Source organism: Bos indicus x Bos taurus, chromosome 4 (assembly GCF_003369695.1).
Source record: "Bos indicus x Bos taurus breed Angus x Brahman F1 hybrid chromosome 4, Bos_hybrid_MaternalHap_v2.0, whole genome shotgun sequence".
In the NCBI taxonomy this organism is placed as follows: domain Eukaryota; kingdom Metazoa; phylum Chordata; class Mammalia; order Artiodactyla; family Bovidae; genus Bos; species Bos indicus x Bos taurus.
In genome coordinates this window covers 38,677,596-38,700,761 of record NC_040079.1, presented here as the reverse complement: position 1 = coordinate 38,700,761, position 23,166 = coordinate 38,677,596, and the positions used below count along the sequence as shown (strand labels likewise).

At 41.3% G+C, this 23,166-nt stretch overlaps 1 protein-coding gene across 4 annotated transcripts in view; it reads right to left on the bottom strand.

Annotated features, from left to right (window-relative positions):
• Window positions 1-21,270, bottom strand: part of CDK13 (cyclin dependent kinase 13) — a 125,734-nt gene extending 104,464 nt beyond the window's left edge. For 2 of the 4 annotated variants that reach the window (XM_027539167.1, XM_027539170.1), the window contains exon 1: window positions 19,958-21,270. In XM_027539167.1, the coding sequence (XP_027394968.1) occupies window positions 19,958-21,171 (1,214 nt within the window). In that variant the 5' untranslated portion in view covers window positions 21,172-21,270. The remainder of the gene's footprint in view (window positions 1-19,957) is intronic. The other 2 variants (XM_027539168.1, XM_027539171.1) reach the window with 1 other exon arrangement.
• Between the last annotated feature and the right edge of the window lie 1,896 nt (window positions 21,271-23,166).

The following is a 23,166-nucleotide window of genomic DNA, read 5'->3' as shown; positions in this document are numbered from 1 at the left end:
ACAAATTAATCCACAAATTTAGTGGCTTAAACAACACAAATGATTTATCTTACAGTTTCCGGAAGTCCAAAATGTCTCATTGGGCTAAAATCAACATGTCACCAGGGCTTTGCTCTTTCTACAGTCTCTTGGGAATATCTGTTTCCTTGCCTTTTCCAGCTTCTAACGGCCACCCATCCCTTGGTTCATGGTCCCACATCACCTGACCTCTGCTTTCATCAACACATTTCCTCTCTCTCTGTTTCTATCATCACATGGTCTTTTCTGACTCTGACTTTCCTGCTTCCTTTTACAAAGATCCTTGTGTTTACCCAGGATCTATTACCAGAATAATCTATCTCAAAATTCCTATTTTAATCTACAAAATTCCTTTTGTCACATAAAGTAATGTACCACAAATTCACATGGACATCTTTTGTCTGTGTTTGTGTTAGTTGCTCAGTCGTGTCCGACTCTTTGTGACCCCATGGACTGTAGCTCACCAGTCTCCTCTGTCCATGGAATTCCCCAGGCAATACTGGAGTGGGTTGCCATCCCCTTCTCCAGGGGATCTTCCCAACCCAGGGATGGAACCTGGGTCTCCCGCATTGCAGGCAGATTCTTTACCATCTGAGCCACCAGGGAAGTCTGAGCTACCAGGACATCTTCCTTTTCTACTCTGAAAGCCACTGTTCTATTTCAGAACTCATTACCTCTCCTGACTTCCTCAAATCTAGTCTCTCCTTGTCCCAACTATTTGTACAGATACCATAACCAAACTATTAATAATTCTCACTTTTCAGTGATTATAACAGGTCTCAGACTCACTCACTTCCCTTCTCTTTTTAGTAACTATTCCAAACCTTCACACCTTTTTTAAGCTCACAACCATTCTCGAACTCTTTTTTTTTAAGCTACTTTACTTCTATTGCACAGAAAAAACAAATTAAGGTTACCAAGCATGTTTCCTACCTGTAAACCTAATTTGAATCCCATCCACCTTATATTCCACCTCAGAGCAGGTGTTCCTCTTTCTATTAAGGCTGCTGCTGCTGCTGCTAAGTCGCTTCAGTCATGTCCAACTCTGTGCGACCCCATAGACGGCAGCCCACCAGGCTCCCCCGTCCCTGGGATTCTCCAGGCAAGAACACTGGAGTGGGTTGCCATTGCCTTCTCCAATGCATGAAAGTGAAAAGTGAAAGTGAAGTCGCTCAGTCGTGTCCGACTCTTAGTGACCCCATGGACTGCATGCAGCCTACCAGGCTCCTCCACCCAGGGGATTTTCCAGGCAAGAGGACTGGAGTGGGGTGCCATTGCCTTCTCCATCTATTAAGGCTAACTCACTATAATACTACCAATCCCATATTCTCTAAATATTACTTCAAAGAGTATGGCCCATAACCAAAAGCAGCAGCATCCTGATCCGGGGAGCTTATCAGAAATGCTGTATCTCAGACTCCAACCCAGACCTTCCAATTCAGAATCTGCATTTCAACAAAATTCCCATTACAGTTTGAGATGCACTACGCTAGGCTCCTCCATTACTTGTGACTTCAACCCTTTGCTGTCTATTCACTATCTCCTCTCAGGAAATAAAAAACTCATGACTCTCTGATCTTTAAAAACAGACAAGAAAAAATAACCAAACAATAGTACCTTGATATTGTATCTTTATCTCTCCTTCCAATTATAGCCAAATTCTAATCTGCCCCATATACTCAAGTCACTATAATCTGACCTATATCCTCATTGAAACTATTGAGGTGACCAATGACCTACTTCTGGAGGAAAAATAAAGGGAAAAAGAAAGAAAAATGTCAACATCTATGATGACAACACTGACTACACCCTTTAAAAAAAACTTCCAACCACTTTTAATAACTTTTTTTTTTCCTGATTGTTTTTTGGCTTCTATGGCTGTCTCTCAATGCTCCTTAAGGTTCCTCTTCACTTACCTATTCTCCGATGATTATATAATTTATATTTATATATGGCTTCCCTTGTGGCTTAGCTGATAAAGAATCCACCTGCAATGTGGGAGACCTGGGTTTGATCCCTGGATTGAGAAGATCCCCGGGAGAAGGGAACGGCTACCCACTCCAGTATTCTGGCCTGGAGAATTTAGTCCATGGGGTTGCAAAGAGTCGGACAAACTGCATGATTTTCCCTATTCACTATGTAAGGCTTATATCATCATCTAAATGTTGATCACTCCCCAAGTCATCCTTTGCCCCTCCCAATTATCCTATATGCACCTCTGACACAATACAGCTGAAACTATTAGCCTACCTCTCCAAATCCACCCCCTTTCCCCTTAAATATACTCTATCCTCATGCAATGGTATCCACTGAAGTAGCAGAAATCTGGAAGTCATTCCATATTCCACCTGATCCTTTCCTCCCTTCTCCCACAGCCAACTCATTTTCAAGTCCTGCCAATTCTACATCTTAAGCAGGTCTCCAATTTTCCAGGCTGTCTATTCCCTTAGCTACTATTTCACATGAAGAGGTCCTACATCATCTTTTACTTGGTCCAGCATAACAGTCTTACAGGTTCCCTACCTCACATCTCTACCTTTTCTAATGTACTGTTCACGCTGCCACCTGAATCTTTCAGTTTCTCTCTGACAAAACTCTTCACAGCCTTGTACTGCACACAAAACCTCATCCAGCCATCCCAAAACACATAAAGTGCCAGGTCTAGAATGTTTCTTCATATACCTCTCTATCAATTTTATCTGCTACAAAAAGGGATACTTTATGTCCAAGCACTAATATCTACCTCTATGAAGCCTTCCCTTATTATGCCAGGAAGTTGGCATAGTTCCTTGAAATATGATTCTGCAACACTTTATTCACATTTCATTAAAATTATAATAATTAATCTGTCTTCTCCAACTAAACTGAGATCACTGAATTTTCATAGCCCTAACCAGCACAGACCTGGCAAAGGCAGATGCTCAATAAATATTTACTGGTAGTGTTCCTATTGAATGGAATTCACTTTCCTTAACCTAGTATTAAAATGTTGCATAATCTGTCTGGTCCTAACCTTTCCTTCTGAATTTGCCTAAGGCTCCATGCCTTTACTCCCACAGGTTGACCTACTGAGATTATTCTCTTCCCCTCCATCTTCTATTGAAACCATACCCATCTTTGCAGGGCTAGTTCAAGAGTCCTTTGTTCATCATAAAGCCAACTCCAAGAAAACAGAAAGCTCTCCCTTCTTTGAGTCCCTATACCACCTTATTTGCATCCTTAAGATCTCCATCATTCTCAACATTGTATTTCAGATATTACTATAGTACTACTAGACTACATCCTCTTTTAAGGAGCAAACACCAAATGTAATTCATTTCAGTGTCCTTCCATAGCCCTTAGCAAAACACACAGGTAGTGGCCTTTTATTAAATAAACAAGCACACCATACCTTTATAGGCATTTTTCGTTTGACTTGCTCTTTATATTAACCAAGGCACAGAGAAAGCAGATGGAAGATGAAGAGGGTTCAGAAGTTTAGAGGCCAGGATCTATAAAAAGGTAGAGTCAATACTCAAGAGCAAGTCTTCCAGTTCAAAGGCAGGCATTATTTACTGCTACGACACCATACTACATCTTTCTCCTCCATTTATTGTGTATATGTCTTTATGGGTCCAGCCACACAAGCCTCTTTCCCAAGCCTTCAAAAGGTCACACTTTGCAACCTAATGTCCATCAACAGATGAACTGATGAAGAAGATAAGATATCTACAACAGATTACTCAGCCATAAAAAAGAATGAAATAATGTCATCTGCAGCAACATGGATGGACCTAGAGATGATCATACTAATAAGTCAGAAAGAGAAAGACAAATACCATATGATATCACTTATATGTGGAATCTAAAAAGAAACGATACAAATTAACTTATTTACAAAACAGACCCACAGACACTAAAAACAAACTTATGATTACCAAAGGAAAAAAGGAGGGGAGGTGATAAATTGGGAGTTCAGGATTAACAGATACACACTACTATATTTAAAACAGATAAACAGTAGGGACCTAATGCATATCACAGGGAACTATCTTCAATATCTTATAATAAGCTATAATGGAAAAGAATCTGAAAAAGAATAGTTATATGTGATACAGATGTATGAGTCATTTTACTGCACACCTGAAATTAACATATGGTAAATAAACTGTACTTAATTTTTTTCTAATATGAAGAAAGAAAGGCCATGCTTCTTGACTTGATACCTTAAAATATTATTTTTTACCTTCCTTGGATGCTTAGATCATCACATAACTGACTCTTGTCATCTGCTGCTGCTGCTAAGCCACTTCAGTTGTGTCCGACTCTGTGCAACCCCATAGATGGCAGCCTTCAAGGCTCCTCCGTCCCTGGGATTCTCCTGGTAAGAACACTGGAGTGGGATGCCATTTCCTTCTCCGATGCATGAAAATGAAAAGTGAAGTCGCTCAGTCGTGTCTGACTCTTCGAGACCCCATGGACTGCAGCCCACCAGGCTCCTCCATCCACGGGATGTTCCAGGCAAGAGTACTGGAGTGGGGTGCCATTGCTTAGGTCTCCATTTAACTGTCAACTTCATAGTGAGGCTTTCCCTCATCAGAAAGATAAATTAGTACATATACAGCCCTCTCCTCAACCAATGTCTCATTTACTACTATAGCCCCAATGCCCAAATCTATGTCTGGCATATAGTAAGAGATCAAAAGATATTTACTGAATTAATGAATAAAAGTTAAGAACAAGTCATCTACTTCTCTGTCTGCAAATATTAATACTAAAGAATGCTTTGGTTAACAGATATCCAGCTAGTCAACTAATGGGCACTGGTCCACTGATAAAATTCTACTTTAAGATTTAGGAGACAGAATCACATTTAGTTACTTAGTTTATTCAGGTAAACACTGAGATGAATTTATTCTTTATTAACAACCAAATATTTTGCATTAATTACCCCATGGGGATTTAGTGAACAAAACTACTTTTTTTAATGTAAAAACTGTTTGCTCCTTCTTTTTAATAACTAGATGGTCTTCTTAATTAGAAAATTAATTCAGTCACAGAAGAAATACAAATAGTCCCTAAAAATTTTAAATGCTCTCTCCTCTCTGGTAACCAGAAAAAAGCAAAATAAAACATTGGTAATAAATTTACATCCATCAGGATGGCAAAAAGAGAAATTCTGAAAATATCAAGTAGTCACAAGAATACAAAGAAACAGTCACTCACATAAATTATCAGAGAAAATACAAAATTGCTAACTAAAACTGTTTTTTAAAGGCAATTTGGTAGTATCTATCAAATGCTTTGGAAGTGTAATTCCACTTTTAAGAACATATGCTACAAAAACATTTCCAAATGTGTCAAAAGTTATCCCTAGCATATACTTTAAAGGATTATTCGTAAATCAAAAATAACGAAAAAAATAGCTTAGTGTCCAACAGTTGATGGTTAAATAAAGCTAATAAATTTCATTATGGAATTCTATGTAGTTTTGGAAACATCTTCACATAATACTGTTTAAAAACCAGTAAAGAACATTTATGGCTTAAAAACATCTTCAATGTTTATGAATACTTATGTTTATATGGAAGCATATATGCAAAGAAAGGATGTACACCAATCTATTTACATTGTTATATATTTGGAAGGAAATGGAAATGAAAAGGACATAAAGGGTAGCTTTCACATCTTGCTATACCTCCGTACACTTTTCAAGTATTACATATGCAAATACCAAAAAGAGTGTAGGTTAAAAAAAGTCACACCACTTCACTGTAGAAAACTGAAAATTACAGAAAAATTTAAGGATAAACACCAACAGAAAAGTTTAAAGATGAACACTACCAGTAATTACTACAAACCAAAATGTGTTTTACATTGTTTTTTACATTATCACTTTCCTCAATAAAAACGAAAGAAGCTGTACCATTTACTCCAGTACACCAACTGCTTAACTTTACAGACTGAAATTCAGAAAATTATGTGTGCTTAAGCAACAGTTAGAACTGGACATGGGACAACAGACTGGCTCCAAACAGGAAAAGGAGTACATCAAGGCTGTATATTGTCACCCTGCTTATTTAACTTATATGCAGAGTACATCATGAGAAATGCTGGGCTGGAAGAAGCACAAGCTGGAATCAAGATTGCCGGGAGAAATATCAATAACCTCAGATATGCAGATGACACCACCCTTATGGAAGAAAGTGAAGAGGAACTTAAAAGCCTCTTGATGAAAGTGAAAGAGGAGAGTGAAAAAGTTGGCTTAAAGCTCAACATTCAGAAAACTAAGATCATAGTATCTGGTCCCATCACTTCATGGGAAATAGATGGGGGAACAGTGGAAATAGTGGCTGAGTTTTTTTTTTGGGGGGGGGGCGGGGGGGCACTCCAAAATCACTGTAGATGGTGATTGCAGCCATGAAATTAAAAGACACTTACTCCTTGGAAGGAAAGTTATGACCAACCTAGATAGCACATTCAAAAGCAGAGACATTACTTTGCCAACAAAGGTCCGGCTAGTCAAGGCTATGGTTTTTCCAGTGGTCATGTATGGATGTGAGAGTTGGACTATAAAGAAAGCTGAGCACTGAAGAATTGATGCTTTTGAACTGTGGTGTTGGAGAAGACTCTTGAGAGTCCCTTGGACTGCAAGGAGATCCAATCAGTCCATTCTGAAGGAGATCAGCCCTGGGATTTCTTGGGAAGGAATGATGCTAAAGCTGAAACTCCAATACTTTGGCCACCTCATGCGAAGGGTTGATTCATTGGAAAAGACTCTGATGCTGGGAGGGATTGGGGGCAGGAGGAGAAAGGGACGACAGAGGATGAGATGGCTGGATGACATCACCGACTCGATGGACATGGGTTTGGGTAGACTCCGGGAGTTAGTGATGGACAGGGAAGCCTGGCGTGCTGCGATTCATGGGGTCGCAAAGAGTCGGACACGACTGAGCGACTGAATTGAACTGAACTGAATGTATAGCAAAGGGAAATATACTCAATACCCTATGATAAATCATAATGAAAATATGAAAAAGCATATATACATATAAATCAAGTCACTCTGCTGTACAGCAAAAATTAACATGGCATTGCAAATCAACTGTATTTCAGTAAAAGTTATTTAAATTTACAAAAAAAATTAACTTACAAAATCAATTCCCATTACAACAGCCTTAAAAGAAAAATCTAGGAATAAATTTGGCAAAAAAAAGGTGCAAGGATTGTACCTAAAAACTTAAAACACCATTGAAAATATTAAGGAAAATCTAAATAAATGGAAGGACATTCCATGTTCAGGTATTAGTTGACTTAACATTATTAGCTGACTTAACATTATTAAGAATATTGGTAATATTCCCAAACTAATCTTCAAATTCAATGCAATTCCTATGAAAATCCTTAACTTTCTTTTTTGTACAGATTGACAAGCTGATCGATTCTAAAATCCATGTGGAAACGCAAAGGATCTCTCCACCACCCTCCCCCACTCCCCAAAAAACACAATCATACTTTCTGATTTCAAAAATTACTGCAAAGTTAGGATAATCCAGAGAAGGCAATAGCACCCTGCTCCAGTACTCTTGCCTGGAAAATCCCATGGATGGAGGAGCCTGGTGGGCTGCAGTCCATGGGGTCATTAAGAGTCAGACACGACTGAGCAACTTCACTTTCACTTTTCACTGTCCTGCATTGGAGAAGGAAATGGCAACCCACTCCAGTGTTCTTGCCTGGAGAATCCCAGGGACGGGGGAGCCTGGTGGGCTGCCGTCTATGGGGCCGCACAGAGTCGGACACGACTGAGGCGACTTAGCAGCAGTAGCAGAATAATCCAGAGTGTGCTGTAGTGGCACAAGGATGGACATGTAAATCAATGGAATGGAACTGAGATTCCAGAAAAGTAACTCAAATTAGATCAAAGACCAACATATAAGAACTGAAAGTATAAAAACCCTTTGAAGAAAATATAGGAGAAAATTTTGTGACTTTCAATTAGGAAATGCCTTCTTAGATATGACACCAAAGCACAAGCAACAAAAGGAAAAATTAACTAGACTTCATCAAAATTTAAAACTTTTTGTGTTTAACAGACATCAGCAAAGTGATACAAATAGACATCAGCAAAGTGATACAAAGGGAGAAAATATTTGCAAATCACATATCTGTGCCATAAAATATTTAACTGCTCCCCTATTCAGAGTACTTAGGTTGTTCCAGTTTTTATTATGCAGGAATTATTTGTTTTGTGAATATACTAAAGACCACTGACTGCACCATTTAAAACCAGCATAAACTGTACAATTACTTTAAAACTAGAAAAACTAGAAAAAATAAGTAATACTGAAATGCTTCATATTTTAAAAGTATATCTTCTTTCCTTATGTTCCTAACACAATACTAAAAGTTTAAAAAAAAAAAAAAAAAGGTAGAAAACACATGGCTGACTTGCTGATTTGTTCAGGCAAACAAGTTCTCATCCACTGAGCATAACCCTGTCTTCATGTTTCACTGAATCATGTCTTCAAATATATTTTTGAAGAAAGAAAAAAGAAAGACAGGAGAACAGCATACAACAGGCTTGATACTTGACTTGCACAAAGGCACATAATTTTGATTAGTCTAGCTCTGCTGCTGCTGCTGCTGCTGCTAAGTCACTTCAGTCGTGTCCGACTCTTTGCGACCCCATAGACGGCAGCCCACCAGGCTCCACCATCCCTGGGATTCTCCAGGCAAGAACACTGGAGTGGGTTGCCATTTCCTTCTCCAATGCAGGAAAGTGAAAAGTGAAAGTGAAGTTGCTCAGTCATCTCTGACTCTAGCGACCCCATGGACTGCAGCCTACCAGGCTCCTCCATCCATGGGATTTTCCAAGCAAAAGTACTGGAGTGGGGTGCCATTGCCTTCTCCAAGTCTAGCTCTAGTCATGAAGAATTTATTTCAAGGCCAATATTAGACCCTGTTAATAGCAAAATGTATTAACAGTTTTATATACAAGCAATTTCATCCTCTTGTCAACCCCTTCTCCTCCTGCCCTCAGTCTTTCCCAGCATCAGGTCTCAATGAGGATGAGATGGTTGGATGGCATCATCAACTCAAGTTTGGTGATGAGTTTCAGCAAACTCCGTGAGAAGGTGAAGGACAGGCAAGTCTGGCATGCTGCAGCCCATGGGGTCTCAAAGTCAGACACAACTGAGCAACTGAACACCAACAATACAAGCAATGGATAAAGACAGGAATACTCCCAAATTAATCTCTGGATTCAATGCAATCCCTATGAAATTTTATTCAATTCTGAAATGCTAGATATTTTATAATTCAAATCAATCTAAAATTATTTGTCAAGTATCTATCACCTATAGATACACACAGATGACAAATGCTTAAGAGACACTAAGATTAAAAAAGAACTTCATGGAACTTAAAATCCAGTGGCTGAAGTAAAAACAATTATGAAAATTCTCATCAAACTACATGAGCTAGAAATGAAATAGGTACCTGCGGGGAGAAAAGTATATACAGAATTCTATACCTAGCAAAAATATCTTTTGCAATGGAGACTTTTTCAAACAGATAAAACAGCAGACCTACATTAAAAGAAATGTTCAAAACCATCTCTCTGGCTACAGAAAAATATCATATTAAAATTTGGGTCTATACAAAGGAAAGAGAAATGTTTGAAAAGGTCTATATAAGGGCTTCTCTGGTGGCTCAGTGGTAAAGACTCTGCCTGCCAAGGCATGAGAATGCATTGAACACAGGTCCAATCTCTAATCTGGGAGGATCCCACATGCCACAGAGCAGCTAATAAGCCCATGTGCTACAACTACTGAGCCTATGCTCTAGAGCCTGGGAGCCACAAGAAGAGAGGCCACTGCAATGAGAAGCCCACACACCACAACTAGAGAGAAGCCCCTGTTCATCTCAACTAGAGAAAAACCTACACAGCAATGAAGACGTAGCACAGCCAAAGATAAAATAAACGAGAAATTTTTTAAAAAGAAAGGTATATATAAAGTAGGTAAGTAACTTTTCTCATTTTACATTTCATGTCTACTTATAAGTTATACACATGTAGAAATAAAACATGACAAGAACAGTGCAAAAGACAAGAAGAAAATGGAGATATGCTCCTGTAATGTTATACTATACATAAAAGTAGACTGTGACAAATTAAAAATATATATTACAAAGCCAAGGGTATATATATTCAATCTCATAATAATCTATAATGAAAAAGGATTTATATATATATATATATAAAAATAACTGAATCACTTTGCTATACACTAGAAACTAACACAACACGGTAAATCAACTATATCTCAATTAAAAAAGAAAAACTCGAGGAGAAAACCTGTGAACATGAGTTAGGCAGTTTGAGTGCAGGATGGGAAGACAAAGAACAGAAATCATAAAAGAAAAAAACTGTCAAGTGGGATTCCATGAAAATTAAGAACTTCTGCTCTTTGAAATTACTGTTAAGAAAAGGTGAGCCACAGACTGGCTCATCTTTACAAGACACGTTATCTGATAAAGAGTTTGTACCCAGGATATGTACAGAACTCATAGAACTCAATAAGGCAAGCAATTCAATTCACAAAGAATATGGACAAAACATTTTAAGATACTTCACGGAAGACAGGAAGAGCAACTAGAAAGAAGCTCAACATTACTAGTCATTATGGAAACTGTAAATAAAACCACAATGATATATCACTATGTATCAACTAGAACAGCTAAAATCAAAGACAAAAGCTGAAGTCTCAGTAAGAATGCAAAGTACCTGGAATGCTCAAACATGGCCAACTAGAATGCAAAATGGTACAGCCATTCTGGAAAACAGACTGGCATTTTCTTATAAAGTCAAACATTCATTTAACCATACAACACAACAATCCCACCCCTAATTTGATCAAAAAAAAAAAAAAAAAAAGTATATTCAAATGTTCACAGCAGCTTTGTTCACAACAGCCCCAAACTGGAAACAATTCAATGGCTTATCAACTGGGTAGCAGGATAAGCAAACTGTGCTATATTCGTAAGTGGAATATTACTCAGCAATAAAAAGGAACAGACCACTAGAATATACAATAACATCAGTGAATCTCAAAAGCATGCTAAGTAAAAGACAGACATCAAAAATTACATACCATATAATTTCATTTATATGACATCAAGAAAGGTAAAACTGATGTGACAGAAAGTAAATTAGTGGTTGCCAAGGACCACAGGTAGAAGCAGACAATGGACCGCAAAGAGGCATAGGGAATTTTCTGAGGCAACAGGAATGTTCCAGTTATCATGATTGTGATGACTGTTATACAGGTGTGTGTATATATATATATTTGCCAAAATCCATTTAACTATACACTTAAAACTGGTGAATTATACTACATGTAAAGTTATACTTCTTTACTGAATTTAAAACTGAATTTTAAAAAATGAATAAATAAAACACGTCCAATATACCTGGGGTTAGGTGGGAGAATTCTATTTAATGTAAGCCTGGTTGTACACATAAAAGTGATCTCAGAGAAAAAAGCATTAAGACAAAGCACTTTGGGATGAGATTAACGAAGCCTTCATAGAGAAGATGACACCCAAACTGTGGTTGAAAGAATGGACAAGCAGGACTGGCCAATGAAAGTTATGACATAAACCAAGGTATAGGAGCTTACAACTCCATATTTTTAAAATAGTAAGAAGTCCAGTTTGTATTGTCATCAGCATATACAGTGAGAAATAAGGCTATTTTGGATCTGTCTACAATGGAGAATCTTAAATACCCAATTCAAGGATTTGACTCTGTAAACATGTTTTACAGATAAATGACAGATTCAAAGTAGCATTTTAAGATTAATTTGAATGCAGAAAACAGGAGGGACTCAAAAATGTAAAGCCCAAAAGCAAGCAGAATCAACAATAGGGACATGAGCTAAAGAGTTCCAAACTAAGTAAGAGCACACTAAAGATCATTACTTCTCAAGTGGCTTCCCAGGTAGCTCAATGGGTAAAGAATTCATCTGCAATGCAGGAGACACGGGCAGATTCAGGTTCAATCCCCAGGTCGGTAAGATCCCCTGGAGAAGGACATAGCAACCCACTCCAGTATTGTTGCCTAGAGAATCCCATGGACAGAGGAGACTGGCAGGGGACAGCCCATAGGGTCAAAGAGGTAGACACAACTGAGGTGACTGAGCACACGACACAAAGACCATTACAGAAGAACCAATTAGAACAAGCAATTCATCAGAACTCGGGAAGGAGAGGAGTTAAGTATTATTAAGGTTTTCCCACTGGATGTTTGAGAGAAACTAATGCCACTTAAAACATGTATGCACACACAAATCCAAAACTTGTTAAAACTAAAAGCTATATAAAGAAGGTTAAAAGAATAACAAAAATATTAGTACCATAAAAAACACTTAGAATCTAATACAAAGAGCTCTTATAAATTAGAAAAACAACAAAATAATGAATCAAGAAATTAGAACATTCAATATATGAATGAAAATAAAGGCATCCTTACTAGATATTAAAGAAACACAAATAAAAAAAAAAAAATAGTGGGACATCTGACAATTCCAAGTGATGGTGATACCAAAGAAACAGGCACTCTCACATCATTGGGAAATATAAATTGATAAGTCTTCTAAAGGTCAATATGATAGTGTATCAAGCTTATAAGCCTATAAATTGACCCCAGCAATTTTATTCCTAGGAAATCCAATCTAGGAGAGATTATGAACAAATGTACACAAAAATTCTGTGATGCATCCATGATCATAGGAAAAAAACAAAAATCTAGCAAAATGGACTTGGACAAACAAGTTACAATATATTCATATAACAGAATACTAGAAGTCAATATAAAAAATACATATGGAGTATAGGTTACAAAATAGAATTATAGTATGTTATGTAAAATCTTATGTCCTTGCAAATATATGCACAGAAGCCTAGTAGCATGTTCATCAAAATGTCATAGGGTGATCTCAGGTAAGTGGATTCAAAGGGACTTTTAATCTCTTATACTTCTCTGTACTACTAAAATGTCTACATAAGCCTCTATTATTCTTTGAGGATATATAAAAAATAATGAAGAGCAATATCAGAAAAAGAAATGACTCCAAGAGAAGTGAAATAATTAATTAAAAGGTGGACAAAGTTTGAAGTGTCAAATAAAATACCTCAGTGAAAGTTTCCCTATGCAATGAAAATGCAGAAACAGAAAAGGGGAGGCATGTGGCCCGTTAACTACTTTCAGTTTTCAGTTCCTCTCACTACCTTTTTCATTTCCATTTACGTAAATTCCAGTTTTTAGCCTAGACTTTGATCCTCTAACCTACATTTATTTTCCAAATACATTAAGAACACTAGATTCCATAATTTGCATGTGTGGAAATTCATGGAACAAAAATCACTGTGAATAATAGCTCTGATTTTTCTAGCTTTTTCTATGATCCAACAGATGTTGGCAATTTGATTTCTGATTCCTCTGCCTTTTCTAAATCCAGCTTCTACATCTGGAAGTTCTTGCTCAGTTCATATACTGTTGAAGCCTACCTTGAAGGATTTTGAGCAATACTTTGCTAGCGTGTGACATGAGTGCAACTGTGCACTAGTTTGAACATTCTTTGGCACTGCCTTCTTTCGGACTGGAATGAAAACTGACCTTTTCCAGAAGAGGTTATATTAAAGAGCTTCTGGATGAAGGTGAAAGAAGAGAGTGATAAAGCTGGCTTAAAACTCAACATTCAAAAAATGAAGATCATGGCATCTGATCCCATCACTTCGTGGCAAACAGGGGAAACAATGGAAACAGTGACAGACTTTATTTTCTTGGGCTCCAAAATCACTATGGACAGTGACTGCAGCCATGAAATTAAGACACTTGCTCCTTAAAAGAAGAATAGTGACAAACCTAGACAGCATATTAAAAAGCAGAGACATTACTTTGCCAACAAAGGTCCATCTAGTCAAAGCTATGGTTTGTCCAGTAGTCATGTACAGATGTGAGAGATGGACAATAAAAAAGGCTGAATGCTGAAGAACTGATGCCTTTGAACTGTGATGCTGGAGAAGACTATTGAGAGTCCTTTGGACTGCAAGGAGATCAAACCAGTCAATCCTAAAGGAAATCAGTCCTGAATATTCATTGGAAGGACTGATGCTGAAGCTCCAATACTTGACCACCTGATGTGAAGAGCCAACGCGTTGGAAAAGACCCTGTTGCTGGGAAAGATTGAAGGCAGGTGGAGACGGGAACGACAGAGGATGAGATGGCTGGATGACATCACAGATTCAATGGATATGAGTTTGAGCAAACTCCAGTACATGGTGAAGGACAGGTAAGCATGGTGTGCTGCAGTCCATGGGAGGTAGCAAAGAAATGGACATGACTGAGCAACTAAACAAGAGCTGATTTTTCTAGCAAATACTTTTGCTTCCAACATCCAGTTTAAAGTTTACAAATATCTACATATGAAACAAAGTCAACCAAAAACAAAAATCACAGCAAAAACTTAAGTGATATTCATAGAAAGCATACAGAATAAAAAATGTAAATGACCTTAAATATTAATATTAAGCAACATTAATTTTCAACTGTTTTTCAGAAATAGCTATTAATTTTTCAGAGTTAGGTAATGAAAATTTGACATAAAGTCTATTTAGAAAATTTTCACCAAGAAAAACAGATCATTATTGGATCACACAACAGAGTGCAAATATAAACACTAAGTCTGAACTTATTCTTTTGTCGGGGTCGGGCGGGGCGGGGGGGGTGGGGCGATGGTTAGGGGAGGGCCCACATACATCCTGGCATGTAAAATCTTAGTTCCCCAACCAGGGATCTGAACACTGGCTCCAAGCACAGAATCCTATACACTGAACTGCCAGGGAAGTCCCTGAATTCATTCTACTCACATTAAAAGTGACTCCCAGTATCCTTGACTCATTCCAATAAAGTAGAAGCTAAAAGAGGGAGGTTCTTATATTCTTCACTTAAAAATCAAAACAATTACTTCCCCCATCCTGGAGTATATGTGAACCAAAACAGTAGGTAAGTTTAGAGATACAAATGGCATCTGTGCAAAAGTTGATTTGCATTAATCTGTGGAGAAAAATATTTAAATTAATTCAACCACTAATAAATACACTTTGGAATTTGTCTTCTAAGAGCTTGCAATCTAGTAGGGAAATGTAGTCAGACAAACAATTAAATTTTTAAGAGCTCTACATTAAAGCTACAGCAAAGTGCTATAAGGATATTTAAAAAAGGAATTAACTTTTTCTGGATGAATGGAGAAAGGTCTCAGGATGGTGGAATTTGAGCTGGATTTTGAGCTGCAGAAGTGGAGGCAGAGAAGAGAAAGGGATTTCAAGCTAAAGGAACAGCAAAAGTAAAAATGTAGAGAAATAGAAATACCTCTAAAAGTAGAACTCTGATAGAACAGGGCTAGATAATAAAAGGCCTTAACTGACAATGCACTAGAAAATGTGGACTTAAATTAATGGAAGTGACACAACCTAACCAAAATTTTCAGAAAACTCTCCTGGATAAAGAATGAACTGGGAAGAAAAGAATGGATGAACAGGGAAGAAAAGAATAACAGGAAGTCTGATCACAAATGAAGGCCTGAACTAAGGCAATAATATCAGTGTTAAAACAAAAATGTGATACAGAATGAGTAGACAGAAATGTCAGGTAAGGTCTGGCCAGAGAAGTAGCAAAACACAAGGCCATCTTGGGAATGAAAGGAGTGATTACAGGTTTAGAGATTTAAGACAGTTCACCTAAATTTCCATCCCTTCTGAGTGTTTCTGTATTTATTCAACTAGCCTATCTTTTTAACACTTTTGAAAAGCATTTTAAGAACTCAATTCATCTATGGATATTCATGACATTTCTAATAAGTACATATCAAATCAGTATTTTATGAGTAATAGTGTTTTAAAAATTCTGGAATGTCTTCATTTATTTTTGAGCACTAGTTTTTAGGACAAAACACTAAATAATCCACAACAGAGGTACCCTACAACATATGCAAGTGAATACCAGTAAATTCATTTAAATGTATGCCTGTCTTTAGATCCTCAGGGTTTCATTATTCCACAATCGGGGCTTCTGCTGCTGCTTGGTGGAAGAGAACTTCCACAGGTTCAGAAAAGGTATCAATTACATATAGCAATTTATTGTACTGATTCAAACTGGTCTGACTTGAGTGACTTCAGACCAAGACATGCCATTGCAAAACAACCGTCAATAACTAAGTATTACTAGTGCCTCCAAGAAATGTTTTTAGCCTCCTATTCATAAAACCTACAATTTAAAAGACAAAATGACCTGAAAGGACCTTTAGAAGAATCTGGGTTTTTTTGAAATTTTTTTTTAAATCCTCAAAATGCTGCGGAGATGGTCAGAAAACAGAAATTAACACACAAGTAACCAAACAGGGTAAATTTTAGCAAAACAGATCACCAAGTGAGGTAGATGGTCAGCTCCCCTGAGCCCCGTATAAACTGTCAAGAGTTTATACTTAAGGATCAGCTCAGCATTTGAATCCAAGCTGACCTTGGAACAAATCACTTAACTTTTTAGAGGTTCCATTTCCCAGTCTATCAACAAGAATGTTCCAACCACAGCATGGGTTTTGGAGGTAAATGTATGTTAAATATCTGTCAATGCCTGGCACTCAGTAAAACCTAAATATCAGTACCACTCTCTCATTCTACACAGCCCCTCTCTTCAGTTCACTTGCACATTTATTGTAAGGCCAATCAGCAGAATTATGTGACTTCTCACACCCCAAGAGTCAACTAGCAAAGAAAATATGGTAACCTGGTTATAAAGGAGAAAAAGAAAGGACTTTATGAAAAGCATGAGCAGCAGGGGGCTAAAGATTCAGACGGAGGCAAAGAGCAGGTTGTCGATGGAAGTAGAAGTCATAAAGTAGAAGTCAATGGAATAGAGGATTTATTCTAGGAATACAGAGAAAAACTTTCATTCCATGGTTTCCATATCATTTTAAAGGCGCATGCATTTCCTTAAAATATCTACACTGAGAATTCCTTAATACATAAGCTCCAAGAGTGCTACAAAATATCACTCTGCTATTTCCTATAGCAAAATACACAGTTGCTATTAAACTCTCTTAAGTACCCAGGCCCACAGCATTTCATGTGCTCAGTAAACTCCATCATCCCTTCCTGTCCCCATTCAACAATTAATAAGTCTACTGGTGCCAGATATTACGCTGAGCACTAGGAACACAACGGTAGGCAAGACGGGCTAATTGCCTTCATGGAGCTCACAATCCAACAGTCTATTCATTAAACAATGTGGGCCATCTACCATAATTACTTAAAACTTTCTGCATTAACGTGGACAAGAGAGATCAATTAGTTGTTCCAAAACAGTAATAACACATTTGCTATATTTAAAAATCAAGCTTTTCAATTAACTATTTTAACTATATATTGAGTCCTATTTTCAAGTAGGACATTTGACAAACTAGGCATAATACAACGTGAAATCTAAAAACTGTATGAAAAATTAGGTTTTTGACCCAGAAAAAAAAAGACTCAGAAAACACAAATGTCTATATTTTGAAGAGGCAGCATACATGTTTGCTCTGAACCATTCCAAAAAGCTAAACTCAAAGCAGTGAGCAGAAGTTTTGTGGAGGCAGATTTCTGGTTTCAATATGAAAAATTCCAGCAATTCAAGCTATTCTATAAATATTCTACAATGTTATATTTCTGTAATAGTCTATAATATTTCTATACTTTACAAATTTTTTCCATTTAAAAATATCAGTTTTATTGAGATGTAATTTAAATACAGTAAAATTTACCAATTTTAAATACACATACACAAAACACAAATTTTTCATTTAATCCTTGAAATAACCCAAAAAAACAAGTATTTCCCTGTTAAAGTTTAGGAAATGGAATCTCCCAGGGACTTGCTAAGAAACTGGGCAAACCAGGAGTAGAAGCTCCAGGCTATCGCAAAGTAATATAACATCTTCCCACCTCTAGATGTATACATGCACACAGTCAAAAGGCTGGCTGTCAGGAATGTTGGCCAATATATTCTAAAGCTTCTTCCAAATCCAACCATTTATAAACATGGGTGATCAGTACAGACACCATGCAAAGATTCTGTATGAATGATCCTCTAGAATGCCAGGCTCATAAGGGGAAGGACCTTGTCTTTCTTCACTGCTATTATTTCAGTCCCTAAAACAGTTATCTGGCATATAATACATGCTCAATAAATACTTGCTAAATATAAAATAACACCCCTAACCACACATAACGCTGCTCTGTAATAAATACAAAATACACAGCACTATTAGATAATAAAGAACCTTACTGAAGTACCTAGCAACTAAAAAGTCTGATAAACACAAAATTCATTCTTAAACCTGCATCATACACTTAATATCTATCTAAAGCACTGAAACTTAGACCTAATCAGTCAAAAGCAGATTTACCTGCAAAAAATATAAACATTTTGGCAAACCTAACATATTTCATTTAAAGTAAAATATAAACTCTTACAAGATATAGAAGCTAGATATGGTGAAATTGAGTGTTCAATCTTGATATTCTCTGCTTAACACATCAACTAGCACTATAAGTGTGCCGCAACCCTGCAAGAATGAAGAGATTTATACAGCTGTTTTGGTTTAAAGGCAAACACATCTCTACTGGAATCACATCTTTACAAACACTAGGCTGACGCTTCAAGAAGATCTAATTTTACAGGTACACATATTGTAGTCAACATAACCACGCTCAGCAGCTGCTTGGCATTACTGAAAAGACCAATAGAAAAAAAAAAAAACCCGACATTTTCCGATACCCTAAACTATAAAGCCTAGAATTCCTACACATCTAAAGGGTATTTAAGAACATGAACTATCCTCAAAAGTTACTTCCAATTTATTTTGCTTAACAGATATAAATTTATATCAAGGCACACACTTTTTTTGGAGAATAGTATTATATAACAGGTAAGGCATAACAGCTGCATAAAAAAATTACTCCAATTTCACTAGATCAAATTATACTTTTCAAAGATACTTAAACAAAAATCCTGATACTTAAAGGTCCAGTTAACTGTAACGTAAATAATTTAAATAGCAGATAGCGTAATAGTGTAAGAAACGTTCAGTACTAAGTCATTCACTCGGTCGCTATACTGGACCACAGCAACTACACTGTATTTAAATGACGTTATCAGCAACTGAGTGTCACACAAACAATGAATCCACAATCTCGCCATTTTTTTCTAAAACCAGGACTGGAAGGTCAGGTGAAAAAACTATTCCACACAAGAATATAAAATAAGTATCTTCGAATTTATAACCATGAGCTTTCACTTCAGCTGTTTCACATACTGAAACAACGATCTTTACAGAAAGGCTGCTTCTCCCATCGCTGTACTCCTCATATGCAACATATGCAATCCACACCTAACTTTGACATCAGCACCTGGTGCCGACTCTCCTTTACAATATTTACTCCCTAAGCCGTGACCCAGTCCTACGTCTCCAGCAATGAAACCTCTGAGAGCTTTCAAATTATGACAAATCCAACCACCTTTCAGTTTACCCAAAGCAATTGGGCTGGAAAAAGCTAAGAGCAGTTTAGAGAAATCTGTTAATATATTAATGCAACAAGTTTAAAACTTTGAACTCTTCCCCACCCTTCCTTTCCAGAGCGAGGAGAGAGTCTGCTGGACCTGTCGCTTTGTCCCCTCCAAATCCCCCCACCAGGGGTCCCGGGCGCGCGAAAGCGCCCCTCCCCACCGGAAGCCCCGATCGAGGTGGGGTTTTTCGCCCCGCCCGCGGACCCGAATTTTGCGGAGTCTCATCACCTCCAGCCCAGCCTCCAGGCTCCGGCCGGCCCAGCCCATGACGGACGCTCGGGACGCGGAACTCACCTGATCACGGGGCTGTAGGGGCTCCGGGAGCGGCGCCAGCTGCTGCTGCTGTAGGGGCTAGGGGACACGTCGCCGCCGCGCTCGTAAGAGCTGTGGCGGCTGTAGCTGGGGGAGCGGCGGCGGCTGTAGGGGCTCGGGGAGCGGGCCAGCCGCCGCGAGTAGGGGCTGCTGCCACCTCCCGCCGGACTGGGAGACTTGCGGTTCCGCAGGCTCTGCGAGGCCCGGTGAGACACCGGGCTGTCGTCCCGGCCTCCCAGCGGACTCAGGGACCGCTGCCGCCGCCTGTAGGCCTTGGGCTCGGTCTTGTCCTCCCGGTAGGCCTTGGGCGGCTCCTTATAGGCCGAAGGCGGTTCTTTGGACGATTTAGTCCGGCTTCGATGGGCCTTCGGGTCTCGGTCCTTGCGGCTGCTGCTGCTGCTGGACGTGGCCGAGGCGCTTTTCCGCCGGCCGCCGCTGCTGCTGCTGCTACCGCTCTTGCCGGCCTCGGCCCGCTCCTCGCCGCCGTGGCCGTGGCGGCTGCGGGACTTGGAGGCCTCGCCGCCGCCGCGCTGCCCGTCCCGCCGCCGGTGCTCGCGGTGGCGATCCTTGCTGCGGCCGCTGCTGCTGCGGCGGTCCCGGCGGGGCCTGCGCTCCGACCCTTCCCCGCGACGCTGGGTGCCGGAGGAGGAGGCCGGACTCCCGCCGCTGCCCCCCGTTCCCCCGGCAGCCGTCGCCGCCGTTGCCGCGCTGGCCCCCCCCAGCAGCAGCCCCTGCTCGGACTGGGAGCTTACATCCTCGTACTCCACCAGCGGGGTCACACCCCCGCCGCTACTAGCACCGCCACCGCCGTCCTGCTGCGGCTGGGGCAGCGAGAAGACCCGACGCTTCTCCGCCTCCTGCCCGGCGCGGGGCCCGCGGCGCCGCTTCTGCCGCCCTCCTGCGCGCCTCTTGCCTCTCGCCAGCCGCTTGACCTCCAGAGGGGGACCCGGGCTGAAGCAAGAGGAGGAGGCCGCGGCGGCGGCGGCTGCGGCGGCGGCCGTGCCGGGAGCAGCCAGGAAGAGCAGAGGCGGCGGGGGCGGCGGCGGTTGCAGGAGCTGCGGCTGCAGGAGCGGCAACAGCAGCGGCGGCTGCTGAGGGGACAGGAATCGCCTCCGTTTGCGGCGTTCCTCCAACTTCTTCTCCGCCCAGCTCAAGCCCCCGCCTCCCCCCAGCGCCGTGTCCGAGCTGCTCGGCATCGCCTAGAGCCCGCCGCAGAGCGCGGCGCGGGTGCGGCCTCCTCCGGGTCAGATCCTGGCCATCTCCCCCGCCGGAAACGGGAACGGCGGCAGCGGCGGCGGCGGAGGGACACCGAGCACCAGGGCCGTCCGGGAGAAGCGCCACGATAATCCGGATCGGGACTTGGGTCCCTGGGTTCCAGGTCACAGTGGGGTACGTAGCGGCCTCCGGGCCCGAGGGCAGCAGGAATCCGGGCGGAGGAGCTCCCGATCGCTCTCGTCGTCCTAGCTTCAGCCGCAAAAACACCAGATGCGCCGGGCGCTGACCTGCGGGGGAGTCCGGAGTCCTCCAAGTGCCCCCCAGGGGTGGGGGAGCGGCCTCGGCTGCGCTCTCGGCTCCGGCAGCGCAACGCGGAAGTACCACCTTCGTCGCCGCTTCACTTCATCGCGCCCTGACGTTGGGTGCGAGTTCAGGGGAGGGGAGTGGGCGAGACAACAACACGCCTCCGCCGCCTCCTCCTCCTTCTCAGCGTCGACGTCGTCCTCCTGTAGTGGCGGCGACACACGGCGGGCGCCTCGGAAGTGGCCTGGGCCTGACAACAACTCCCGGCCTAAGGCCTCGCGCACTCTGCTGCCCGCAGGGACGGGCGGCGGGGCGGGGCGGGGCGAGGCGGGGGCGACCCGGCTGCGGCTCACGGTTGGGGCAGCGAGTGTGCGGGGTTGGGCGGGGGGCTGTTTCCGGGGAGATGGGGGCGGGGGGGGGGCGTTTCTGAGTCTGTGCCGGTGGGTAGGGGCCCTGACTTTCTTCTTCCTCTGCCGCCGCGAGCAGAGGTGGCGGTGCTGCCCTTTTCCTCCGCTCCCCCCCTCCACGAGGAGGCTCCTGGAGTGCGCGGCCGGCCCGGCTCGCTCCTCCCCTTCCCTCTCCGCTCTTCGTCAGGAGGAGGGAGGACGACGGGACTTGCTGGTTGGGCCCTAACCTCCGCAACCCCTCCTTCTAGCCTCGCTCTTTCGGCCTTTCCCCTCGGCCCTGACGCAAGGCCGAGAGCGCGCACGTATGTCGCGCTCCGAGAAAGCCGAAGGTGAGTGGTGTCAGGGGCAAAGGAGGCGGGAACAAAATTACCGCGCACGGACGTGCTCGCTTCCGCCAAGAGGCTGGCTCCGGGCCGGAAGTGACGTAACGTAGAGAGACAGCTTCACTTCCGGTGAGGGTGGGACTGTGTGTGGAGAAGGGTTAAAGAAAGAAGATTCCTGTGCCGCCTACTGCTGTCGCTGGAGAAGCGCAGTAATGGCACGTCGGTCGTGCCTGTTGCTTGCATCCAGCGCGTACTGCCGGCTCCGGATCACCGCAGGCGCCGTACCGCCTGCTTGTTGAAAGGTCATGGCGAGAGCGAGAATCTGAAGATTCAGGAATACGCCTTTAATGGCTTTTTGGGCAGGGTAGTCACCCCGTAGTCTACCCTCAGACAAGCTCGGGAGTTGGAACGCTGCGACAAGGGAAGAGAGGGCGCCCTGCAAAAGAGGGTGGAGGTGGCATTAGCTTAAACTATGTCATGTACGCCCAAGTTCCAGGCCCCGTCTTAACCTAAAAACAGTTGTAAATCAGAGTGTGGAATTTTAATAGTGCTGAAGTTAAAAAAACAAATACGAGGAATAACGAAATGTCAAGAGGGTCTCAGAATTATTACCAACGGCCTTGAAGTCAAAACACTCAACTGCTCAAATGAGAGTTGGCATCTTGTCTCTACACCCTGTTTCATCTTAACTATCTAAATCTGTGGGTCTGCAAAACATAACTATTTAGTGATCTCAGGTCTCATTGCATTACCAGCCTTGTTCTTCAGTTATGGCCTGGGCACTTAAGATAATGAGATTAAAACTTAAATGACTTACTGTTTGGGGTTTTTTTTAATTGGAGTATACAGTTGATTCGCACTGTTGTGATAGTTTCTGGTGTATAGCAAAGTGAATCCTGTATACATATATCCATTTTTAAGAATTCTTTTTCCTCACAGGTGT